Source organism: Lepidochelys olivacea, assembly GCF_965140295.1.
Source record: "Lepidochelys olivacea isolate rLepOli2 genome assembly, chromosome: 1".
NCBI classification, from domain to species: domain Eukaryota; kingdom Metazoa; phylum Chordata; order Testudines; family Cheloniidae; genus Lepidochelys; species Lepidochelys olivacea.
Genome location: NC_140411.1, coordinates 59,816,417 through 59,829,399, shown reverse-complemented (window position 1 = coordinate 59,829,399; position 12,983 = coordinate 59,816,417). Strand labels below are relative to the sequence as shown.

At 43.2% G+C, this 12,983-nt stretch overlaps 1 protein-coding gene across 4 annotated transcripts in view; it reads left to right on the top strand.

The window, feature by feature from the left end:
• Nucleotides 1-12,983, top strand: part of RB1 (RB transcriptional corepressor 1) — a 170,545-nt gene that overhangs the window by 133,528 nt on the left and 24,034 nt on the right. For all 4 annotated transcript variants that reach the window (XM_084610898.1, XM_084610897.1, XM_084610896.1 and 1 more), the window contains one exon: nucleotides 4,844-4,962. In XM_084610898.1, the coding sequence (XP_084467024.1) occupies nucleotides 4,844-4,962 (119 nt within the window). The remainder of the gene's footprint in view (nucleotides 1-4,843; nucleotides 4,963-12,983) is intronic.

Sequence of the window (12,983 nt, the reverse complement as noted above, 5' to 3'; positions counted from 1 at the left end):
CCAATCTTCAAGTCTAGTTTAGCAATTCTGTATTCACATTTGGGAAAAGCAAGGCGGTTAATGAAAAGTTACATGCAGCCAGATTCAGCACTGGTAAAAGTAGGTATTGCTCTGCTGGAGTTAAACTGGGGATGTAGCGCAAATTAGTCATTTTTCACTTTTGAATAACAAATATATGATACTGGTATTTGGAATTAAAAAAAATCTCATGAAAAAGACTTCTCTCATCTAGTGTGAGTTAATGAGCAATCATAATTATTATATTCTTCTGCTTCTTTGTCTCATGTTTTTTCTTAACCCATCTGCCACGGTCCTAGCTTCTAGCCTAATGAATTAAAATTCTTTATAGGACAGGCTCCCACACAGCTTTATGGTGATATTCTGTTTTTGAAGTTAATGTTAAAGAGTGGAGATCAAGGTATAGTAGTATTCCAATACATCAATAAAGTACAAAACCCCCTGTACTGTTAAATAAACAAGCAATATGAACATTTTGAGTTAAAGAATTAAAACAAATCACACTGTATTGACATCTGAGTGAAATCCTCAACAATGTTTTTGTTACTGTTCCTTTGCCTGAAACCATACAGAAAGCAAGCCCAAATAGGGTCCTATTTTGCATGTATCCAACTTCTATTCACTCCCAACTGTGTGTAGAGTCACTAAACTAGGATTGAAGATTGGTAGACCTATTAAATCAATGGAACCGTGATAAGGTTTACCCAGTCGGTTGGAAATTATGGTCCTTAATCTCAGTTCTTTTATGGGATATGCGGTTTAGGTTTGGAGAATTAAGTTATCATTGGGTTAGTCAGGATTTTGTTTTGGCAGGACTAAATTATTTCACCATTCTGAATGCTAGTGGTTTTGTTAGGCTTTTAGAAGTGCCTTTGCAAATGAAAGTGAAGCTTCTACCAGTGCTGGGCAACCTGCGGGCCTCATGCAACCCGTCAGGGTGATCCTCTGGCAGCCGCAAGACAGTTTGTTTACATCAACCGTCTGCAGGCATGGCCAACCGCAGCATTCAGTGGCCATGGTTAGCCGTTCCTGGCCAATCAGAGCTGCGGGAAGTGGCAGCTGGCCTGCGCCACTTCCTGCAGCTCCCGTTGTCTGGGAACGGTGAACCATGGCCACTGAGAGCTGCGAGTGGCCATGTCTGCAGACGGTCAATGTAAACGAACTCTCTCGTGGCCCACCAATGGATTACGCTGATGAGCCGTAGGTTGCCCACCACTGCTCTAAATCGTTACAACTGCCACAGGGATTTCTACCTTTGGCAGAGTGAATACAAAGCGGTAGCTAGAAGCAAGTTCTTGCAGCTTCTTTTTAAAGCTGTTAATTTCAGATCTATTCTTGCTTTGGATTAAAGGAACACATCCAATTATTGAATATTTTCCAAAGATTTCATAACTTCTTAATATTAAAATATCTGATTTAATTTACCAATTTCATAATTATTTTTTGTTGCTTAAAAGTTTGGTTAGACTATATATATTTCAGATAGTTTAGCAATAGCCATAGTACTAAGATGCATTATGGAGTCAAAGCTTGAAACTGTGTTAGGAAATTATTTAAATGTTAAGAAATCTAAAACAAAGATAAAAGTAGTACCTAAAGAATTAGAAACTTTTTTGTTAAGGTGAAAGATCTCACAGATTTAGTTGTTCTTACTCTGAGCCTCACAAAGACTCAAAAATATTTGATTTCTTTGACAAAGTACCTAAAAGAAGATTAAGCATTGTTGTTGTAATTGGTGGACTCTGAAACCAAAACAAGCACCTAGTCCTCACGAATGCAATTCTGAATTGTGTATATCTGGTTCAGAAAGCTATTGATGCTTAAAAGATATTTGAATTTTGGCTGGGTGCATATGTTAAACTTATTTCTTAAAACTCAGTAAAGTGGTATTACCATGGCAGCATGGTCTAATGGTTAGAGCCAGGGGAGGACAACTGAGAATCAAACTTTGGCTCTATTCCTGACTCTGTCCTGGATTGCTGTGTCGCCTTGGACAAGTTAGTGGTACTAGATCATGTTTCCATTTCCACCTCAATAAAATGGGGCAGTGTTACCTATCTTAGCACTTTAAGATCCTCAAAAGAAATGCAATGTTATTATTTTGTTATCTGAATTTGTACTATGCTTGTGTCCAGTGACATCAGTCAGATTCTTGAGTAATAAATTTACTTGAGCATTTTAAAATGCGTGCACTAAAACTGTTCATGTGAAGAGTATTCATGGAGGGGAGAGGCTACTGATCTGAAATACTGTTTAAAACATTTGAGAAGCAATATAACATCTCAGATAATGTGAGTAAAGTTACTTTACAAACAAAAGTCACTTAGATAAACCTTATCAATAGATAAACTGAGTTTTGGGTACAAAGTTTTTTTTTTAAAGCACTGATTACTCCAACTGGAACTTGTGGATAATGACCTCAGTTTTTCCACATTCAAGAAAAGTTTCTATTTTTAGAGCATTACTGTACTCTAATTAAGTCTCAGTGCTCGCACTATCAACCCCTGTATTCAGTGGCTCATATCTTGGCTCAAAAAATTGTTCTAGGCAGAAAGTTAGCATTCAAGAGATCAGATTCCCCAAAGAAAAAATTTGATAAATATATTTCATTTTTTGAAAATAGAGAAAAACAAAGGCAAATACATAACTTAAGTCTGTCTATAACCAAAGTCAATTAAAATCTCTCAAACATGTTTAAAGGGATGGAAAACTAGGAGAAAAGCAGCCTACTCGGAAAGAACCCAGAACTTCTGTTCATGTGCTTAACCACTAGACACTCTCTCATTATGCTGAAATTTGGTCTTCCTCTTTTTTGTTTTCCTTCCATCTCTCACACCTCTCCACCCCCAGACCAGCTGTTTGCCTTAATACATTTTTCTTACTCCTTTTTCCTCAAGAATATTTTCCTCATCATAGATACTTAAAATCTGAATTGAATGGGTACAGGAATCTCCCATCCCCCTTGGCTAGTGGATCTGTTATCATGTCAAGGGAAGAGTGGAAGCTTGAAAAATGAATGACTAATTGCTCAAGGAAGGGGGCATAGCCTTCTTCAGGAGACAGGAGCAGCATTGACAGCAGGAGGGACTGTTGAGAGGAACTGGGGTATGAAGTAGGTGGGAGAGTGAGAAGCTGAGGTAACAGTTGTCTGTTTGGACATGTGTGGGAGTTCTAAAGGTGTAATAGGCAAGCAAATCATAGTCATGTAAATACTTGTAGTTACTGAGAAAAGTCAGGCAAACCAGCCCGCATCACCTGATTGGCCTGCAGGTACTTGTATAACTGAGAAATAACTGTGGTCGTGAGCCAGTAACTGTACATAATTTTTCTACTGTGCCTTAGACAGTGCCGGAATTGCCAAAAATCATGGCCTGGAAATCATGAGATTGTAAGAAAAACAAATGTTGTGTTCTTTTTATTTGTCTTCTGGTTTTTGAACCTGCAGGATTCATGTTTTCAAACTCTTCTCCACAACCATGAGGACTAGAATCTTCTTTTTTTTTTCTTTAAATGAAAATTGAGTTTCTATTGGGGTCACCTGACTCCAGGTGTTAGGGCTTGAGAAAACCCCCCAAATATCTTGAGATTTACAATACAATCTCAAGAGTTTGCAACATTGCAATTCCCATTCAGAATAATAGAGCTGTAGGAAAAAAATTGAATACCAGTCTTTGAAGTTTTTTTGCCTTTATGCCAGACTGGTGCAACTTGGATGACCAGTTTACTTTACATTTGCTTGTGAACCTACAGATCAGTGCTGTGTTCACATTACACATTCCTTTGTCAATTTTGCTATTTAAATGCATTTGCAGTCTTTTCATGTATATTTATAAGTAACACATTCATCCATAGAATTTGATGGACCTTGAACAGACAAGCAACACATTCAGTATTTGTAAAATTTTGGGTCCATCAGTGTTGATGCCCTCTGCTTCACACTAAGGGAAGGAAAATGCTGACTTCCTACTTTTTGCTCATCCATATCTACCACGGTTTACTAACTGATTAATAATGCCTTTTCACTACTGATACAAAGCTTAACACCACATAAATAGATACATCTCTCTTCTCCCCATTATTCCTGACTTGATATTGGTGGCTGGGTTTTGGTTTCACATTATTGAAAGAGTATTATTGCTAAGCAGGAGCCCCCTGCTGAAGTAGACATAGACAAAAAATCCAGCACTTCTGAATTTTGAAGACTAGTTTATTGCTATGGTGTGAAGCAAGAATGTTTTTCATGCATTTCTATATAGTTCTACCGACACTTCACAGATAAGCTGAGAGGAACCTGAGGTTCTGCTATTGATGATAAGTGTGAGATTCTTGCTTCAACCGTCTTCTCCACTTCACTTGTACCCTCCTCCCACTGCCTTTCCCCATCACCTCTCCGTTATCTTTGTCTTAGCAGGGTTCAGACTTCCTCCTTCCTCTTTATCCAAAAGTACCAGTAATCAACCTAAAATCCAAAAGGAGATCTTAAGTGCCTTTGAACTGCAACCTGATGCTCTTGAGTCTTTCTGTATTTAACACATAGCAGCTGTAGTAAGCCAGGCAGCACTCGAACTGGAACAGGACCAGTCAAAAAAGGAGGAGCACAGGTCCATCACACTGGCCTTTTCAAATCCTAACTGAGGGTTATGGAGGAGGCAGAATGTCCTTGAACTGGCTAACTGAAGCCGTTGCCAGAGGAAGGGTGCAGAGTGAACACTAGAAATAAACAAAAACACAGAGCACTTGAGCAGTGCCCCAATTGTTGGTGTGACTCTTGTCAAATAGTCAGTTTCCTTTGCTAATGTTCTGTTACTATGATTTTCTTTTTTAGGATTCGTCTCTATTTGATCTTATTAAGCAATCGAAGGAACGAGAAGGCCAAGTTGATCAACCTGAGCCCACCTGCACTCTTAACTTGCCTCTCCAGCATAATCACACTGCAGCAGATCTGTAAGTAAAGTGCATGCTTGGAGTTTAGTGCTGTGTGGAGTTAATTTCTTCCAGAATATTATATAATTATTTATTTGTATACGTTAGGACTCATACAAAAAACAAGCCATCCTCAAAAAATTTTAAAATATTTTTTCTCAAACTCCATCAAACTTATACTTCTAATGTCATTTCTGTTTACCAGGATTTCCCTGAAAACTGTTATGTTACATGGCATGACTTCATCTGTGTAGGGATAGATATACTCTTTTTACTTAAATACATTGACAAAACTTCTTAATATGCCCATATTTTCAAAAAGGTTTGTGATGCCATAAGCCAGAGTGTGTGAATACAGCTGCTACTCAATGCCACAACCAACACTTCTTCCCAACTCCCTTGCTCTGCTCCTCACTGGCCCTACAGGCAAGTGGGGTAGCAGAAGTAATCTCCATTCCCAACTGTGCCAGAGGAAGGAAAATGCCTGCAGCCAACAATTTGGCAGAGCAGAGAGTAGTTTTGTTTCTTCTTCGAATGATGGTCCCTATTGTATTTCACTGAGGGTTATGCTCATGTGCCAAGCTCCTGGAGCCAGAGCTTTTCAAAGTAGTGTTGCTTGGTGGTCCGCGCATGCACCTTTTTATTGCCTTGAGGTTTTGCCCGAGGCCATTAAAGGCGGGTCAGACTGACCATATCTCCAGTTCCTTCTCACCGCCACCCACACCTGGGTCTGCTTACTGGATTATGCCGGTATTCAAAGTCTGTGCTTCCTGCCCTCGCTCGTTCTCCACCAGCGATGAACACCAAAGCTGTTTGTACTGTTTGGAGGAAGCCCACATTGCCTCCAGGTGCAGCATCTGCCTCTCCTTCCCTGCCCATACACGAGAAGGCTGAGCTCTCCACCTCAAGAAGCACCTCCTGGAGGTAGTCGTGGGCCAAAAATGGATCCTGGCTGGGGTACCCACCTGTACATTGGCCTGAGCAATCCAAGAGCGCTCCTTCTATTGCGGAGCCTCCATACAGATCCGTCAGTACTAGTACTAACGATCCTGCATTGGTTCCTAGCCATGAGCCACAGAAACATGCTCATTAGCATGGCAGTAAATTTTCCTCTAAATCCCAGGACACTGAACTGTCCATGAGTTCCAGCCACATAGGAGCTACGCGCGCCAAGGTACATGAGAAATAAGAGGCCACACTGCGCGCCGGATCCACATACACCTCATGCTTCGACTCTGCTGACGTCCTATGAATTGTTGGTCCTGAGACAGATGCCTTTACCGGTTCTGGTCCCATCAATAGACCAGATATCAAACGCTTCGGGACCTCACAAACTGTTCATCCTGGTATGACAAATGTCTCTGCATGTTTCGGTGCACTTACTAGGGGAGGACTTGTGCCCACGCACTCAGCAATGCTCTGGTCAACAATTGGTCATTCTGGACGAACTATGCCTTCCCCCTCCTACCACTCCAACCTCACATCCTCCGCAAACTCTAGCGGGAGATGGTGATGGCCATTCTGATTACTCCATTCTGGCCTTGCCAATTCTGGTTCCTTCTTCTCCTCCACATGTCAAAACTACTTCCATTCCTGCTCCATACTTTTCCAGAATTGCTGACACTAGACAATGGCAGACTAAGGTATCCAGATCCATGGACATTACACCTGACATCATGGTTTTTGCACGGACATCTCAATTAGCATGAGAATGCTCACTGGCAGTACTAGATTCATAGATATTTAGGTCAGAAGGGACCATTATGATCATCTAGTCTGACCTCCTGCAGAACGCAGGCCACAGAATTTCACCCACCACTCTTGCAAAAAGCCTCTCACCTATGTCTGTGCTATTGAAGTCCTCAAATATTGGTTTAAAGACTTCAAGGAGCAGAGAATCCTCCAGCAAGTGATCCATGCCCCATGCTACAGAGGAAGGCGAAAAACCTCCAGGGCCTCTTCCAATCTGCCCTGGAGGAAAATTCCTTCCCGACCCCAAATATGGTGATCAGCTAAACCCTGAGCATATGGGCAAGATTCATCAGCCAGATACCCAGGAAAGGATGTGGATAAATTGGAGAGAGTCCAGCGAAGGGCAACAAAAATGATTAGGGGACTGGAACACATGAGTTATGAGGAGAGGCTGAGGGAGCTGGGATTGTTTAGCCTGCAGAAGAGAAGAATGAGGGGGGATTTGATAGCTGCTTTCAACTACCTGAAAGGGGGTTCCAAAGAGGATGGCTCTAGACTGTTCTCAATGGTAGCAGATGACAGAACAAGGAGTAATGGTCTCAAGTTGCAGTGGGGGAGGTTTAGATTGGATATTAGGAAAAACTTTTTCACTAAGAGGGTGGTGAAACACTGGAATGCGTTACCTAGGGAGGTGGTTGAATCTCCTTCCTTAGAGGTTTTTAAGGTCAGGCTTGACAAAGCCCTGGCTGGGATGATTTAACTGGGAATTGGTCCTGCTTCGAGCAGGGGGTTGGAGTAGATGACCTTCTGGGGTCCCTTCCAACCCTGATATTCTATGATTCTATGAAAGAATTCTCTGTAGTAACTCAGATCCCACCCCATCTCCATTGGGCCTATTTACCATGAATATTTAATTACCAAAACCATGTTATCCCATCATGCCATCTCCTCCATAAACTTAATCTTAAAGCTAGATAGATCTTTTGCCCCCACTGCTTCCCTTGGAAGGCTGTTCCAAAACTTCACTCCTCTGATGGTTAGAAACCTTTGTCTACTTTCTAGTCTAAATTTCCTGGTGGCCAGTTTATATCCATTTGTTCTTGTGTCCACATTGGTACTGAGCTTAAATAATTCCTCTCCCTCTCCGGTATTTATCCCTCTGATATATTTATAGAGAGCAATCATATCTCCCCTCAACCTTCTTTTAGTTAGGCTAAACAAGCCAAGCTCCTTGCGTCTCCTTTCATAAGACAAGTTTTCCATTCCTCGGATCATCCTAGTAGCCCTCCTCTGTACCTGTTCCAGTTTGAATTCATCCTTCTTAAACATGGGAGACCAGGACTGCACACAGTATTCCAGGTGAGGTCTCACCAGTGCCTTGTATAATGGTACTAAAACCTCCTTATCCCTACTGGAAATACCTCTCCTGATGCATCCCAAGACCGCATTAGCTTTTTTCACGGCCTTATCACATTGGCGGCTTATAGTCATCTTATGATCAACCAATACTCCAAGGTCCTTCTCCTCCTTCGTTACTTCTAATTGATGCATCCCCAGCTTATAACTAAAATTCTTGTTATTAATCCCTAAATGCATGACCTTACACTTCTCACTATTAAATTTCATGCTATTACTATTACTCCAGTTTACAAGGTCATCCATATCCTCCTGTAGGATATCCCTGTCCTTCTCTAAATTGGCAATACATCCCAGCTTTGTATCATCCGCAGACTTTATTAGCACAATCCCACTTTTTGTGCCGGGGTCAGTAATAAAAAGATTAAATAAGATTGGTCCCAAAACCTGATCCTTGAGGAACTCCACTGGTAACCTCCCTCCAGCCTGACAGTTCACCTTTCAGTAGGACCCGTTGTAGTCTCCCCTTTAACCAATTCCTTATCCACCTTTCAGTTTTCCTATTGATCCCCATCTTATCCAATTTCACTAATAATTCCCCATGTGGCATGGTATCAAACGCCTTACTGAAATCTAGGTAAATTAGATCCACTGCGTTTCCTTTGTCTAAAAAATCTATTACTTTCTCAAAGAAGGAGATCAGGTTGGTTTGGCACAATCTACCTTTTGTAAAACCATGTTGTATTTTGTCCCATTTACCATTGACTTCAATGTCCTTAACTACCGTCTCCTTCAAAATTTTTTCCAAGACCTTGCATACTACAGATGTCAAACTAACAGGTCTATAGTTACCCGGATCACTTTTTTTCTCTTTCTTAAAAATAGGAACTATGTTAGCAATTCTCAATCATACGGTACAACCCTAAGTTTACAGATTCATTAAAAATTCTTGCTAATGGGCTTGCAATTTCATGTGCCAATTCCTTTAATATTCTTGGATGAAGATTATCTGGGCCCCCCGATTTAATCCCATTAAGCTGTTTGAGTTTCTCTTCTACCTCAGATATTGTAATATCTACCTCCATATCCTCATTCCCATTTGTCATGCTACCATAATCCCTAAGATCCTCTTTTTAGTCTTATTAAAGACTGAGGCAAAGTATTTGTTTAGATATTGGGCCATGCCGAGATTATCCTTGACCTCCACTCCGTCCTCAGTGTTTAGCAGTCCCACTTCTTTTTTTTTCCTTCTTATTTATATGGCTATAGAACCTTTTACTATTGGTTTTAATTCCCTTTGCAAGGTCCAACTCTACTTGACTTTTAGCCTGTCTCACTTTATCCCTACATGTTCTGACCTCAATAAGGTACCTAGAAGGACTCTGCAAGGTGATCCTGTCAGGCCAAATGGGCACTTTTTACCTCCTGGACCCAACAGCAAGGTCTTGCCCCTGAAGCTGTGGGCATCTCCGTGCTCTTGGACTATTTCCTCCACCTGAAAATCTGGGGACTCGCTTTCAGTTCTATCAGAGTGCATGCAGTTGCCATCAATGCTTTCCATCATTCAGTGGAAGGGCATTCAATTTTTCATAGAATCGTAGGATTGGAAGAGGCCTACGTGGCAGGACTAAGTATTATCTAGACCATCGCTGACAGGTGTTTGTTTAACCTGCTCTTAAAAATCTCCAGTGATGGAGAATCCACAGCCCCCCTAGGCAATTTATTCCAGTATTTAACCACCCCGACAGAGAGTTTTTCCTAATGTCCAACCTAAACTGCCTTTGCTGTAATTTAAGTCCATTGTTTCTTGTCCTATCCTCAGAGGTTAAGGAGAACAACTTTTCTCCCTCCACCTGGTAACAACCTTTTATGTACTTTAAAGCTGTTACCATGTCCCCTTTCAGTCTTCTCTTCTCCAGACTAAACAAACCCAGTTTTTTCAATCTTCCCTCATAGGTCATGCTTTCAAGACATTTAATCATTTTTGTTGCTCTTCTCTGGACTTTCTCCAATTTGTCCACATCTTTCCTGAATGTGGTGCCCAGAACTGGACACACTACTCCAGTTGAGGCCTAATTATCACAGAGTAGAGCGGAAAAATTACTTCTCGTGTCTTGCTTACAACACACCTGCTAATACATCCCAGAATGTTTGACAACTACTCTGTGGAAAGAGTTTTCCAACTAGTTATGCACCCATTTTATAGTAGCTCCATCTAAGTTGGATTTCCCTAGTTTTTCACCCTGCCCTTGACCGCCCATTCAGCCTATAACTCCCCAATGGGACCTAAACCTAGTCCTTACCTCTTTAATGAACTCTCCCTTCAAACCACTGTCCTCCTGCCCTCTCTCCTCTTTGCTTTCCTTGTTGCCATTACCTCAGTGAGGAGGGTTGGAGAGCTGGGAGCCATGATGGCAACTCCCCCACCCTTCACAGATTCCATAAGCACAAGGTCTCACTGTGACAGCATCCCAAGTTTCTGCCAAAGGTGGATTCCCAGTTTCACCTCAACCAACGTATACATCTGCCTACCTGCTTTCCAAAACAATATGTCTCAAATGAGGAACAGCAGCTTTATTCCTTCGATATGTGTAGGGCTTTGTCATTTTACCTACAAAGGAGAAAGCTGTTTTGGAAGTCTCCTCGGCTATTTGTTGCCATAGTGGAGAGAATGAAAGGACAGGTCATTTCTACCCCGGGAATGACCAAGTGCATCTCAGAGTGCATTATGTGCTGCTATCAGTTGTCTGGGCGCTCTCCACCAAATGGGATACAAGCCCATTGCACAAGAACGTAAGCATCAATCGCAGCTGCGCTTCATAACATGCCCCTTGTGGTCATATGTAAGGCGGCCACATGGAGTTCCGTACACACCTTTTCCTCTCACTATGTTCTAGTACACGATTCTGCGACAGATGACTCATTCGGCGCAATGATCCTCCGTTATATGGTTCTGCCATCTTCCTTGCATCACCCTCCTATCTAGATATTGCTTATCAATCACCCTCAGTGAAATACAATACGGACCATCACTCGAAGAAGAAGAGGTTACTTACCTGTAACTGGAAGTTCTTTAAGGGTATGTCTACACTACGGAATAAGGTCGAATTTATAGAAGTCGTTTTTTAGAAATCGGTTTTATATATTCGAGTGTGTGTGTCCTCACAGAAAATGCTCTAAGTGCATTAAGTGCATTAACTCGGCGGAGCGCTTCCACAGTACCAAGGTTAGAGTCGACTTCCGGAGCGTTGCATTGTGGGTAGCTATCCCACAGTTCCCGCAGTCTCCGCTGCCCATTGGAATTCTGGGTTGAGATCCCAATGCCTGATGGGGCGAAAACATTGTCGCGGGTGGTTCTGGGTACATATCGTCAGGCCCCCGTTCCCTCTCTCCCTCCGTGAAAGCAAGGGCAGACAATCGTTTCGCGCCTTTTTTCCTGAGTTACCTGTGCAGACGCCATACCATGGCAAGCATGGAGCCCGCTCAGGTAACCGTCACCCTATGACTCCTGGGTGCTGGCAGACGCGGTATGGCTTTGCTACACAGTAGCAGCAACCCATTGCCTTCTGGCAGCAGACGGTGCAGTATGTGTCCGAGGTGCTCCTGGCCACGTCGGCTGGGAGCGCCTGGGCAGACATGGGCGCAGGGACTAAATTTGGAGTGACTTGACCAGGTCATTCTCTTTAGTCCTGCAGTCAGTCCTATTGAACCGTCTTGTGGTGAGCAGGCAGGCGATACGGATGGCTAGCAGTCGTACTGTACCATCTTCTGCCAGGCAGGCAAGAGATGAGGATGGCTAGCAGTCGTACTGTACCATCTTCTGCCAAGCAGCCATGAGATGTGGATGGCATGCAGTCCTTCTGCACCGTCTGCTGCCAGCCAAAGATGTAAAAGATAGATGGAGTGGATCAAAACAAGAAATAGACCAGATTTGTTTTGTACTCATTTGCTTCCCCCCCCTCCCCTGTCTAGGGGACTCATTCCTCTAGGTCACACTGCAGTCACTCACAGAGAAGGTGCAGCGAGGTAAATCTAGCCATGTATCAATCAGAGGCCAGGCTAACCTCCTTGTTCCAATAAGAACAATAACTTAGGTGCACCATTTCTTATTGGAACCCTCCGTGAAGTCCTGCCTGAAATACTCCTTGATGTAAAGACACCCCCTTTGTTGATTTTAACTCCCTGAAGCCAACCCTGTAAGCCGTGTCGTCAGTCGCCCCTCCCTCCGTCAGAGCAACGGCAGACAATCGTTCCGCGCCTTTTTTCTGTGTGGACGCCATACCAAGGCAAGCATGGAGGCCGCTCAGTTCACTTTGGCAATTAGGAGCACATTAAACACCACACACATTATCCAGCAGTATATGCAGCACCAGAGCCTGGCAAAGCGATACCGGGCGAGGAGGCGACGTCAGCGCGGTCACGTGAGTGATCAGGACATGGACACAGATTTCTCTGAAAGCATGGGCCCTGCCAATGCATGCATCATGGTGCTAATGGGGCAGGTTCATGCTGTGGAACGCCGATTCTGGGCTCGGGAAACAAGCACAGACTGATGGGACCGCATAGTGTTGCAGGTCTGGGACGATTCCCAGTGGCTGCGAAACTTTCGCATGCGTAGGGAACTTTCATGGAACTTTGTGACTTGCTTTCCCCTGCCCGGAGGCGCATGAATACCAAGATGAGAGCAGCCCTCACAGTTGAGAAGCGAGTGGCGATAGCCCTGTGGAAACTTGCAAAGCCAGACAGCTACCGGTCAGTTGGGAATCAATTTGTAGTGGGCAAATCTACTGTGGGGGCTGCTGTGATGCAAGTAGCCCACGCAATCAAAGATCTGCTGATATCAAGGGTAGTGACCCTGGGAAATGTGCAGGTCATAGTGGATGGCTTTGCTGCAATGGGATTCCCTAACTGTGGTGGGGCCATAGACGGAACCCATATCCCTATCTTGGCACCGGAGCACCAAGCCGGCGAGTACCTAAACCGTAAGGGGTACT